Raw genomic sequence first — 10,551 nt, forward strand, 5'->3', positions numbered from 1 at the left:
AATACACAATAAAGTGCTATAGAAATGCATCATTCATTCATTCAAAAGTCTCCATTTGCTCTAAATTCAATCTCATTACTGTCTATAGGAGAATCTCATTTGTGACTTTTCTTTCTTATAGGACCAGAATCTACAATGCTACAGTGTCTCGCATGAACCCTTCTCTCCGCTATCACCAACACTACAGCTATGAAATCTTCATTTTTCCTCTGCCACAACTACATTGAGACTCAGTTCACCTCACAAAAGAAACGGGCTTCTTCTGATCCAAACCTTCAAGAGACTGGTGAGAGATTGCTTCATTTTTTTAAAGGAGAGCTGTCATTTTTCATGAGGCAGGTTGTTTTTCCCCTGCCATCGCTATCCGTGTTCACTGTACAGTGCAGAAGGAGACAGCAAGAGGAGCAAACACTTCTGCAGTAATTGGGTACAGACCAAGAACTTTGGCGTGGACCAGCGTAAGCCGATGTGAGCCTAGTAGGAGCGGAGTAAACATAAAAAGGAAGGAAGCAGGGGAGACTGTCGGGGTCCGCAGGGACTCGCACAAGAACACAAAGCATTAACATAATGAGGCTGTTGGGGGTTGCGTAAACAATCTACCTCATTGTTCTACAGGTGGCACAACATATCCGACAGCGTCCAGCAGCCGTTTCTGAGAGCCTTTATTCATTCTAAACAGGTCTGCACATGGTCTGACGTGATGATCGATAGGGAAAAAGTCAAGTTTTCTGCAATTTAATATGCAAGTCTTTGCTGGCTGCTCGCCTCACACACTATATGTTGATTTTGTTGAGTCATTGTAGATGCTTTCTGGAACTCTGCTTGAATTTTTATCAGACAGCGCTCTTTCACAGCCAGCAGCGGTCTCTCGCTTAGAAGCGTGAAACAGAATTTGCAGAATTCTGCAATGTGGCGCATTATGCTGTGGCATATTAAAAAGAGCCTATAATATGATATGACCTAGAATCTAATCTACTCTCTAAGGATCCCCTATACACTGTAGCTCTGACCGATTCAGAATGTCCTGTTACAGTGAGTCCATCTCAATGAACCCTTAGCACTACAGAATCATTATGGATGTTCTATAGAGATTTAAAGATAATTATCTTTATCTGTATGCAGAAGGAATATGTGGATGTGCCTTATAGTACCCCCCCAGACCTTTTTTTGGCACATTATTATGTCTACCATGGTACTGAATGATCACATATTTATGTACCACAGTATTTACGTGGTATGGTATTCTAAGGTACTTCAAAAAAGGTCCAAAACAATATGGTAGTTAGTGCTGAAATATAGCCAACTACATTACGATACAATGCATCGCAATATTATATTTGAATCACTATTGAAACTGCTGTAAACCTGTTCTGATCTCTCTCGCGTGCTTTGCTTTTTCATTTAATTTAGTCCACAACAGTGAATCATAGAAGAGTCTTTAACTCTTAGATTACATGCTATGACACCAATGAACACAAATACAGTATCAGAACCTGAATATTGTTAGGGAGAAAAACTACTGTTACTGATATAAATTGTCTTTACCTGCAGCACAGAGTCATTCACAAGATGCACACGCAATAAAGAGCTGCTTCTTCGTTGACAAGCGCAAGAAATCATTTGCAAGCTTTGTTTTCTACAATAGACTGCAAGTAAACATCCACGTCATCCAGCGCTATATATATCCCATTATTATTTCGGTGTGAGAAATCACTGCAAACATATAGTGTGTGAATGATCTGTCCGAATGAAGCAAACTAAGCAAACAATTTCAGACCTTTTTGCAAATCGGTTTGACCGATTACACCAATAGAGTTATTCACGAATCTGGATTCACTTGTTCTGAAACTAAACAGCAGATAGAAAACATACAAGACTTGATTTATTATCAGAGAAAATTATTCTCAAGTTGGTATACATCGATCCCATTGACAAATAAGGATTTATCAGTTAAATATTTACCAGGACAAAGTGGTAGTTCACTGGGTCTTGTGCCTCAGTAAAAAGGGTCTAGCGGCACCCCTGAACCAGGATATTGTGTCCAAAAACCCAGCGTAGTTTCTTCTCAGTGCACCTTCATTTTAGCAATTCTATATGATCAAGACAAATTCTTTAAATCTGCTGTGAAATTTAATTGACAGAGAAAGAAAAAAAAACAAATGAGTGGATTCCTAAATTCCTCCTCTCCTCCTGAGGCCAGATTTCCAGCTAACATGCTGGTTTAAACGAATATCCGATCGATTCTGAAAGAGAGGCAGGATTTCTGCGGAGCACAGATGCTATGCATAATTCTCCCTCAGCAAAAGCAAATGCATTATCGTTAGTTCTTTAATAAACGCAAAAACAACAAGCTCTCCGTTAAAGAGATTGGATATGCATTCATCCTCTCTTCAGGCTTCAAGTAAAACAATATTCAGTAGACACAAGCTAAATAACTGGCTGAGGTTTCCCCAGTAACAGGTTACGAAGTGTGACAGACACACACATACACACACACAAACAGGACGGCACACATATGGCATATCACTGGCATATTCAGGCTAAAGATATTCTGTTCAGCTCATGTTGGCAACATCTACTCCCTCAGCCCATTGCTCCTTCACTCCTGCCCTCATTCTCCACTTATAGCCCGCTGCCCCACTATCCTAAATTTTGTCAGGCTCAGAGAGTGGGAAAATTAGGCGGGGGAGGGGTAATGTCAAGGAAGGGGATCCCACAAATCATCTAGAAAAAAAGTGGGTTACTGGGGCTGCTGGGATTGGTGAACAACAATGTGGTGGAGACAAGACTGGAGAGACAATGGTGATGACACGTTCTGGGCCAAAGAAAATGAGTGTTAATGTCTGGTATTTCTCAACCGTACTTGTCAGTACAGTGTCAAAGTACATACTAACAAGGCTTGCGGGTCAGTACTAAGTTTTAGGTGGTGGAAAATGCCTCAGAATACCAAGATCTGACATACTTTATTGAGATCGTACAGCATTGTTCCACCAATATGAGTGTGCTTGATTACAGTATGTATATAAAAGCCTGGTTATAATGTTTTTCTCTGTAATTTGATTAATAACTTCGGCCATAATCAAAAGAAAATGTACATAACCATCTATTTTTAATAACATAATTTAATGCCTGCTTTCCATGGGCAGTAAAAGCACATTATTTATTGTGCTAGACAAATTACATAACTTGCCTCTTTTCTGTGAAAATTGAGTTCATTAGCACTAAAAAGAAGGATAATTCATTGAACGCAACACTATTTCATATTAATCATCTGTTAAACTTGTTTTTGGGATGTGAAATTTGCTGCAGTCATTTGGTGAATTCGCCCAAGTCTGTAACATCAACAATGAACTCATCTGACAGCTGGTGAGCAATCTTTCCCAAGCCTTTAGAAACCTGTCCCACTTGTTTTCATTCATTCACACGATCGCCCCGCTTTCCATATTAACGGTTCAAACTGACACACCTGACAACATGTTGTGCATGATGAGGACTCATGATTAACAGTCTGACCTGTAATAGTCACACAAAGAATAAGCAGTAAGGAGTGTATGTGAAATGAATAAAAACGTGTTGAACGCACACTACAGGAACTAGCCTACTAAATCTAGTAAATATTAAACTAGATTATTAACAGGAAAGGCAGAATGTTAGAAAAGATTGTGTCTCATTCAGTTACAATGTGCTTGACAAACTCATAACCGACAGCACAAAAGTAAACCTGCTAAAAATGGACTTTAGCCTTGCTTCAGGTACAAACTGATTTTCAGAATGACTTGTTAGTGTTGGGCAGTACAAGCTCTGTAAAGGGTCCAACCGGCCAATCAAGCCCCACTGAACAAAGCATAAATGATCCCAGCTGCAGCGTACAGCCTCTAATAGGAAAACAAACAGAGCATGACCATATTTACTGGTGCTAGACAGTGCCTATGTTCACAGACACACACAAATACACAGCTCTCCCATTACTTAATGCAAACCTTGCAGCCAAAAATGGAGACTGCAGTTAATTTGGATATATGGCTTCTGGACCACAAGCAGAGCAGTCATAAACATGATTTGTATAATTAAAGTAACAGACAGAATATAGAATCAAATATTTGGAGGTGGGATTGAAGCATCTCCTATGAGTCAAGGTTAGAATCATGCTTATGATCATCAACCATAAGCAGGAACAAAAGGACAAGTGTCTCCATGCATCAACAGCTGCCCATAAGGCATATAATGCAGCAATGATAACAAACGACTGCCCAGCTGGAGTGAAATACATCCATCAAAAATCAAATGAGGGGATGGGGATGGTTGATACTGTGAACACTACAGAAGGTTCATGTGGGAATTATAATGCGTCGATTAGGCACTCGCGTGAGACAACCTCAGCCAGCACGTGCTCGCTTATTGCATTTGTATGCAGGCAAAACAGTATGAAAAAGAGCTAGAGACCAACGCAATTTTCATAGGGCAATCTACGTTTATTTGAATAAAAACATTTTTTTTTAACGCACTAACTGAAATACAAAAATATGGACTCCAAAAACAGAAGAGTGTTCGCTGCGTTTGTTGGCAACAATGAAAACAAAGGCTCGTGTGTTATCGCCTGTAGGGGTTTTAGAGAAACTATTGCAGCTGGACAGATGCGCAATAAAGGAGCACCACATTTAATATTTAAGCTCTGGAGTTCAGTCAAATAAGAGACATGTGGCAAGCCGTTTTATTCCTTTAAACTAACTATTATACACTTTAAGATTACCAATACTTATTTAAATCAGAAGTAGTCCAATAGTGACTAGTCTCTTTTTCGATTTTACTAGTACTCTAATTATTTATTCAACTAGTATTTTGATAGTAGTTAGTAACATTGTAATAATGACAAGTAACTATTCCATGGTACAAATTTTGGATCTGAGGTTCAGATATGAACCATTAAACTTTGACTAGTAACAATTCATTAGGTACTAGTATCCATTTTTAGTTTACTAGAAGCTACTAATCAGATATTAGTACCCATTGATCTCAGCTGTTACAAGTAACATTCTTCATCTAACTAGTAACATTTGCTTTTGACAGATGTAATCAAACAGAAGTCTTACTAGTATGATTGTTAGTACGATGTTACTAGTAACAATTGGAATATACACTACTAGTAACTATTCAAATGTTGCTAGAACAACAGGAGATAGATACTAGAAACCGTTTGAATAGTTACTGGTGAATAAGGAGTATTACTAACAAAAACAAATGCTAGTTAGTCTTAAGTAATGTCAAAACGGCTTGCCACAGACATATGAACGCATCGTGGTCACCATCTGCCGCAGCAGGGCTCGGGTGCGAATTTGAGGGGGCTGTATCGGTTCATGGGCGATCTGTGTTGAGGGCTCACCTTATGTTTTATCTTTTTCCTTTTTAAAGGTACAGGGTGACTTTAGTGGGGCCATCGGTTCTCACAGCACAACCAAAAGGGGCGTTGTCTTTGCCAAAACATGTTCACACAAATACGCACAACCCTCCCAAAGTCCTGAAATAAATGTAAGCAGCCCTTGCCCAAGGCATGCAGAGAGTCCCAAGAACTCATTCCTTCCCGGTCACCAGCGACAGCTCCTTCAGAATGCCACTGGCGTCCACGCGCCGTCTCTCGCGTATCATCTCCTCCAGGCTGCGGAACATGAGCGTGTGCGCCGTGCTCTCGGACAGGTGCACCTTCAGAAAGTAGCGCTGCTCGACCGAGTGCGCCTCCCCACCCGCTTTAAACTCCCGCTTGCCGAAACGGCACCAGGCTGCGAAACTTTCCGAGTTCGTCCAGCAAATCTCGCCGCTGCTGAGCCCCACGTGCCCGCTCGCGTTCTGCATCACCAAATCAGCTGGCAGCGGTCGGTAGCGATACCTATTGTTCACTATCCTGCCCTGCCGACCGCAGCTGATCTCAAACAAGCGGTCCTTGCGGATCTCCCCCTTGTAGAGGTGAATAACCTGGTCCTCCCCTTCAAAGATCGCCCAGTGCGGGGGTTGTGAGTTGGCCACTAACTCCAGTAGATCCCCGGGTTTGCACATGGTCAATAAAGTTTTCACAGAATAAACATTCAGGTCCTCGTTCTCTCGCAGTTTGGAGTATATACATTCCTGGCAGCAGAACGCCGAGTACTCGATCTCGTTGAGCGCAACCGGACCGTCTTTGCTCGGGCTGTTGTTGTCTTTAAAGCTGTCCGACTGCGATCGTTCGTCCAGCTCTTCCTCCTCATCGGAAAAGAAATACGCCACGCCAACACGCAACTCGTCCTTCTCGATGCCCGATGGATCCCCGGTGGGTAGCTCGCTGTAGTTCAGGTGGGTGATCCGGTCCAGTTGGTTTCCCATCAATAACAGGGCAGAGAAGAGACATGGAATACTGCTTCTGAAATACAAAAGGGCCATGTGAGTGTCATACTAGAGAGGCGGACTAGAATTATTCTGACGCGCCCAAAATGCTGTCAAGGTACACAGCCATAGTAAGTCACCTCACAACACAATAAACCACGCGCACCTGGGCGCGTAAACAAGCCAGTCGCGCAGAGCGTGGCACAAAGAGGCAAAGGGCGAATCATTGTTGAACTGCTCACGAAGCTCTTGTTAATAAGTTCACAACACAACACCGCGAACGGACGCGTACCTGCGTATTTCCCCACGACAATGGCTAATGGTCCTTTCTCTCCATCGGTGCTAGTGCTGTGTGTATCCCGTAAGGTCTCCAAAACAAAACGCGTTCGCCTCCCCCTTACGTGTCCTCCAAGGTACACTGGATTCCCTAACACTTTGCACCGCCGCACTTTAAATAGTCTAGAAAACTCCGCCCCGACCAGCAGAACCTGCCCTCCTGATGGCGATTGGTTCAGAGCCCTCATGAAAAACTTAAACCTTTGCTCAGAGGCTTATAATATTACAGCTGTTTGTGTTGTTCACAGCCTTCAAGACTCAAAGGGTTTGGCAGATTTGTCAAATGTAACAATAGTAAATCTAGGCTTGAAATGAGAGATTAGAGGTTAGAGATTCATTATAAGGACATGTGGTTTCTGAATGCTTGATTAGCTCTGTCAAAACAAGTTAGAGCTTTTGTATGCTGGTGGAACACTTTATTGGTGCTGTTTTTGTGTTCAGTCCATAATGTTGGTATAATGTTGATTACCAATGACCACACAGATCATTTTGACTTGTCCCTCATTTTCTTTAAACAAAGCGCAAAATACAATGAAAGTAAACTTGGTTTAAAAAATAAAACTTACAATTTTATAAAAGCATACTCTTTCTTTAAAACCTAAGTACTATTTAAGTGTGATGTCATGACAACTAAGTTAAGAAACTGGGTATAATTTTGAACACAGAAAAGGTTAGTAAGCATTTTTGATGACTTTACGAGTAACAATAGCAATACATGGTAAGTATTTATTCATCTTTGTTAATGTTGTTTAATAAAAAATATAAAAATAAAAATCAACAAAAAATAAATCATATTAACAGACAGCTTTTAATGTAAATAATGTATTAGTAAATATTTACATTAGTATTGATTAATACATTCTTTAGAAGTATTTTCACTGTTAGTTCATGTTAACTAATGTAGTTATCTAATGTTAACAGATGCAACCTTATTATAAAGTGTTACCTATTTACAAATTGGCCCCATTCAGTTCTTTTGTAAGTTCCTCACTGTAACCCAGATTATTATTTTATATATATATATATATACACACACACACATATATATAAAAGGAGGGACAAGATCAAATGTATTTTTATGGTAATAAGCATTATGCCACAAATGCTGCGGACTGAGCTTATCTTGCATTGAACCGGGTATATTCATAACATGACCTGAATCTATATCATAGGATAGAAGCTGTTTTTCTGTCAGGCCTTGTGTGGTCCTCAGAATCCTTCATTTATCTCCCTCACACACAAGGACATATATAACACACACACTAGCTGTCATGAGACTCTGACAGTCAAGTGACTAAGTCCTTGCAGCATCATCCAGCCATTCATAATCAAGAGTTTGCTGAAATTAAATTCCAGCCCTCATGCACAATCGCATGCACACACACATACACAGTATTGACAATCAAAGCATTCTCACTACCATAATATGCCACACACAGACCCATATTCCCACACAAACAAGGCACTCAAGTGGCAGGCTTGAAGTTGGAATGATTTAGATTATAATTATTCTGCAGAGACAGATCCAATTTTCCACCTATGAAATGGATTGCCCTTGTGTCTCAGTAATACACCCATCTGTGGTTATGTAGTCTGCATGCATGTTTAATATAGATGCTCTGCCTATGTGTGTGATGGTGTGAGAGAGCGAGAGAGAGAGAGAGAGATAATCTATTTGAAAGGCAGATGCAGAGGACCCTGAAAGAATTCTGATGCTTTGGCACACACACATACATCTACATACATACTCAGGTACACAGCGTACATCAGGTGTCAAGTATGTGAATACTTGCGGTGCATGTGCAAGAGAGTGACAGAAAAGAAATGGAAGAGAAGGATGTGAGGGAAATAAAGGGACAACACACAATATCCACAGGACTTCTACACTTTTCTTCGGTTTACTGTCTGTATTTGCCGTAAACAAGCATGCTGTAATCATATAAGAACACCAGGGAAAACAAGCCGAGCACAAACAAAGGAGAGGAGGAAAGAGGCATGAGAGGAGTGGAGGAATAGAAACCAGGAGAAAAATGGCTTTTGGTAACAATGACCATGTGGCAGTCTTGCATTCAATATATCTAGCTGAAGGCTTTGAGAAAGCAGTATTTTATGGGCTTCATAAAACTCTGCCAAGATAACTAATCATTCCCTCTATATGAGTTTAGCAGTTGGTGTATGTGAACCCATTTTGCAAGCATACAGATAAACACACTTGAATCTATCTTCTGCTCTAGCAGGTATAGAGTTTTTACCTGAAAGAGCTTCTTTTGTTGTTATTCCATAGAAAAGTGCAATATATACAGGGGTCCAAAAGCTTGAAACTATATTAAAAATATGTGATTTTGTTTTCCGTTTAAACTTTGGGGACAAAAAAGATTGAGGATTTTTTAAAAGTTAAAACAAGAAACATTCTGAAGAAAAAAAACATTATGTATTATTTTATAGGTCACTCATCAAATATGTAAATTTGTGACCTTGATCATGTGACTCTCTGTACAAATGGTCAGATGTACTGTATGTAGCTATGTAGCTACTTTAAACTAAATTGAAACTGGGCAGATGTTTTCCTTCCATTAAGTACAAGATGCTCTTTGATTTATTCTCACATCGTGCTTGATTACGATCATTACACAAACTCGTGTAGTTCGAGGGCTGTCATTACAAAAAACAAACAGACAAAGAAGTCATCCACCTGGGCTGTAAATGTGAGTTTGCTGTCTTTTCCAATTAACAGTGTGAAATAATGTCAAGAAATGTATCTTGCTGAGTTTTCCTCGCAGCCACACAGTGCAACCAGTGTGTCCGGATTTACAAACAAATTACTCTTATGAGTCGGTTCTTTTAGCGAAACAACAACATACAGCGTGACCAGCAGTATGATTTGCGAACAAAGGGCATGTGTGAGTCGGTTCTTTTAATTTTTTTTTAATTATTTTGTGATCAGATAACTGGACCACATATAGAGGTATTCAAAATCCACTTAACCACATACATTTTTAAGTGGAAACGTTACACACTGCTTTTCATTGTTCTTATGTGTAAATGTACTAGATCAGGGGTGTCAAACTCAATTGCTGGAGGGCCGGAGCCCTGCAGAGTTTTGTTCTAACCCTGCCAAAAGCGCTTATATTCTCTTGCATGTTCAAAAAAGCAAGCTTTATATATCAGTTTGTCCTTAGCTCAGTCACAGATTTTTTTCATACTTCAAGTGGTTCCTCAGAAGCTCTTTAGAGGGAATATTAATTAAGATTCTACTAGTAATGGTGATGTCGGAAATGCAGACTTTATGCGCCCAGGATGAGATGTATCTGGCTTGACCTAAAAATATCCTCTGCTCTTAAATTCTCTGTCACAGACACACAACAATAACATTGCCAGTCAGTCTCTTTCAGTCATGAGTCACAGGTTCTGAGATCCGTGGGTGAGCGTTCCAAACCGCGCCTGTTCTTTAAGGGCCCTGACCCTGCTTTAGACCGTACAGCGAGTTCAGCTTCCATGCCAAAATGACAATTTAATCCTCACTCTCGCAGGACACCACAGATACTTTTTTTAGACCTGCAAGAAAGAGTTGTGTTTTTGAAATGGCATTATAGATTGTGTTCCTACATCGGGTGGAGAGAGGGTATTGACAATTCTTTCACACATTTCCCTTATGGCCCTTTTGTAGAACTCCCACAACGCTGTGCTATTGATGGGGCAGCTCACTGACAGTTCATTCTCCTCTTCTCTGCTTTCAGCACTGCCATCCTCACTCACCCCCTCTTTTTTCCACACTTCGATACTATTAGTAGGCCATGCTCCCTGAGCCTTTATCTGAGAGGAGTACACTCTCAGCCCTACACCCTATCACTGCACAAATAACTA

General features: G+C 40.5%; 1 protein-coding gene across 2 annotated transcripts; it reads right to left on the reverse strand.

Annotated features, from left to right (window-relative positions):
* Positions 1-4,449: 4,449 nt before the first annotated feature.
* On the reverse strand, positions 4,450-6,774 carry LOC107601338 (protein FAM84A-like). 2 transcript variants are annotated; one of them, XM_016293502.1, is made up of 2 exons: positions 6,660-6,774; positions 4,450-6,391 (listed from the first exon to the last, which is right to left on the reverse strand). In XM_016293502.1, the coding sequence occupies exon 2, from the start codon at positions 6,349-6,351 to the stop codon at positions 5,569-5,571; it is 783 nt and encodes a 260-aa protein (XP_016148988.1). In that variant the 5' UTR covers positions 6,352-6,391; positions 6,660-6,774; the 3' UTR covers positions 4,450-5,568. The 2 variants fall into 2 exon arrangements, with proteins under 2 accessions (XP_016148988.1, XP_016148983.1); XM_016293497.1 differs by having other exon boundaries at positions 4,450-6,388; positions 6,644-6,774.
* Positions 6,775-10,551: the final 3,777 nt, after the last annotated feature.

Source organism: Sinocyclocheilus grahami, unplaced genomic scaffold, assembly GCF_001515645.1.
Source record: "Sinocyclocheilus grahami isolate Dianchi unplaced genomic scaffold, SAMN03320097.WGS_v1.1 scaffold15.1, whole genome shotgun sequence".
NCBI lineage: Eukaryota > Metazoa > Chordata > Actinopteri > Cypriniformes > Cyprinidae > Sinocyclocheilus > Sinocyclocheilus grahami.

Bases quoted from the DNA above. Each gene is read 5' to 3' on its own strand.
- LOC107601338 (XM_016293502.1), bottom strand. From the start codon at position 6,351: ATGGGAAACCAACTGGACCGGATCACCCACCTGAACTACAGCGAGCTA.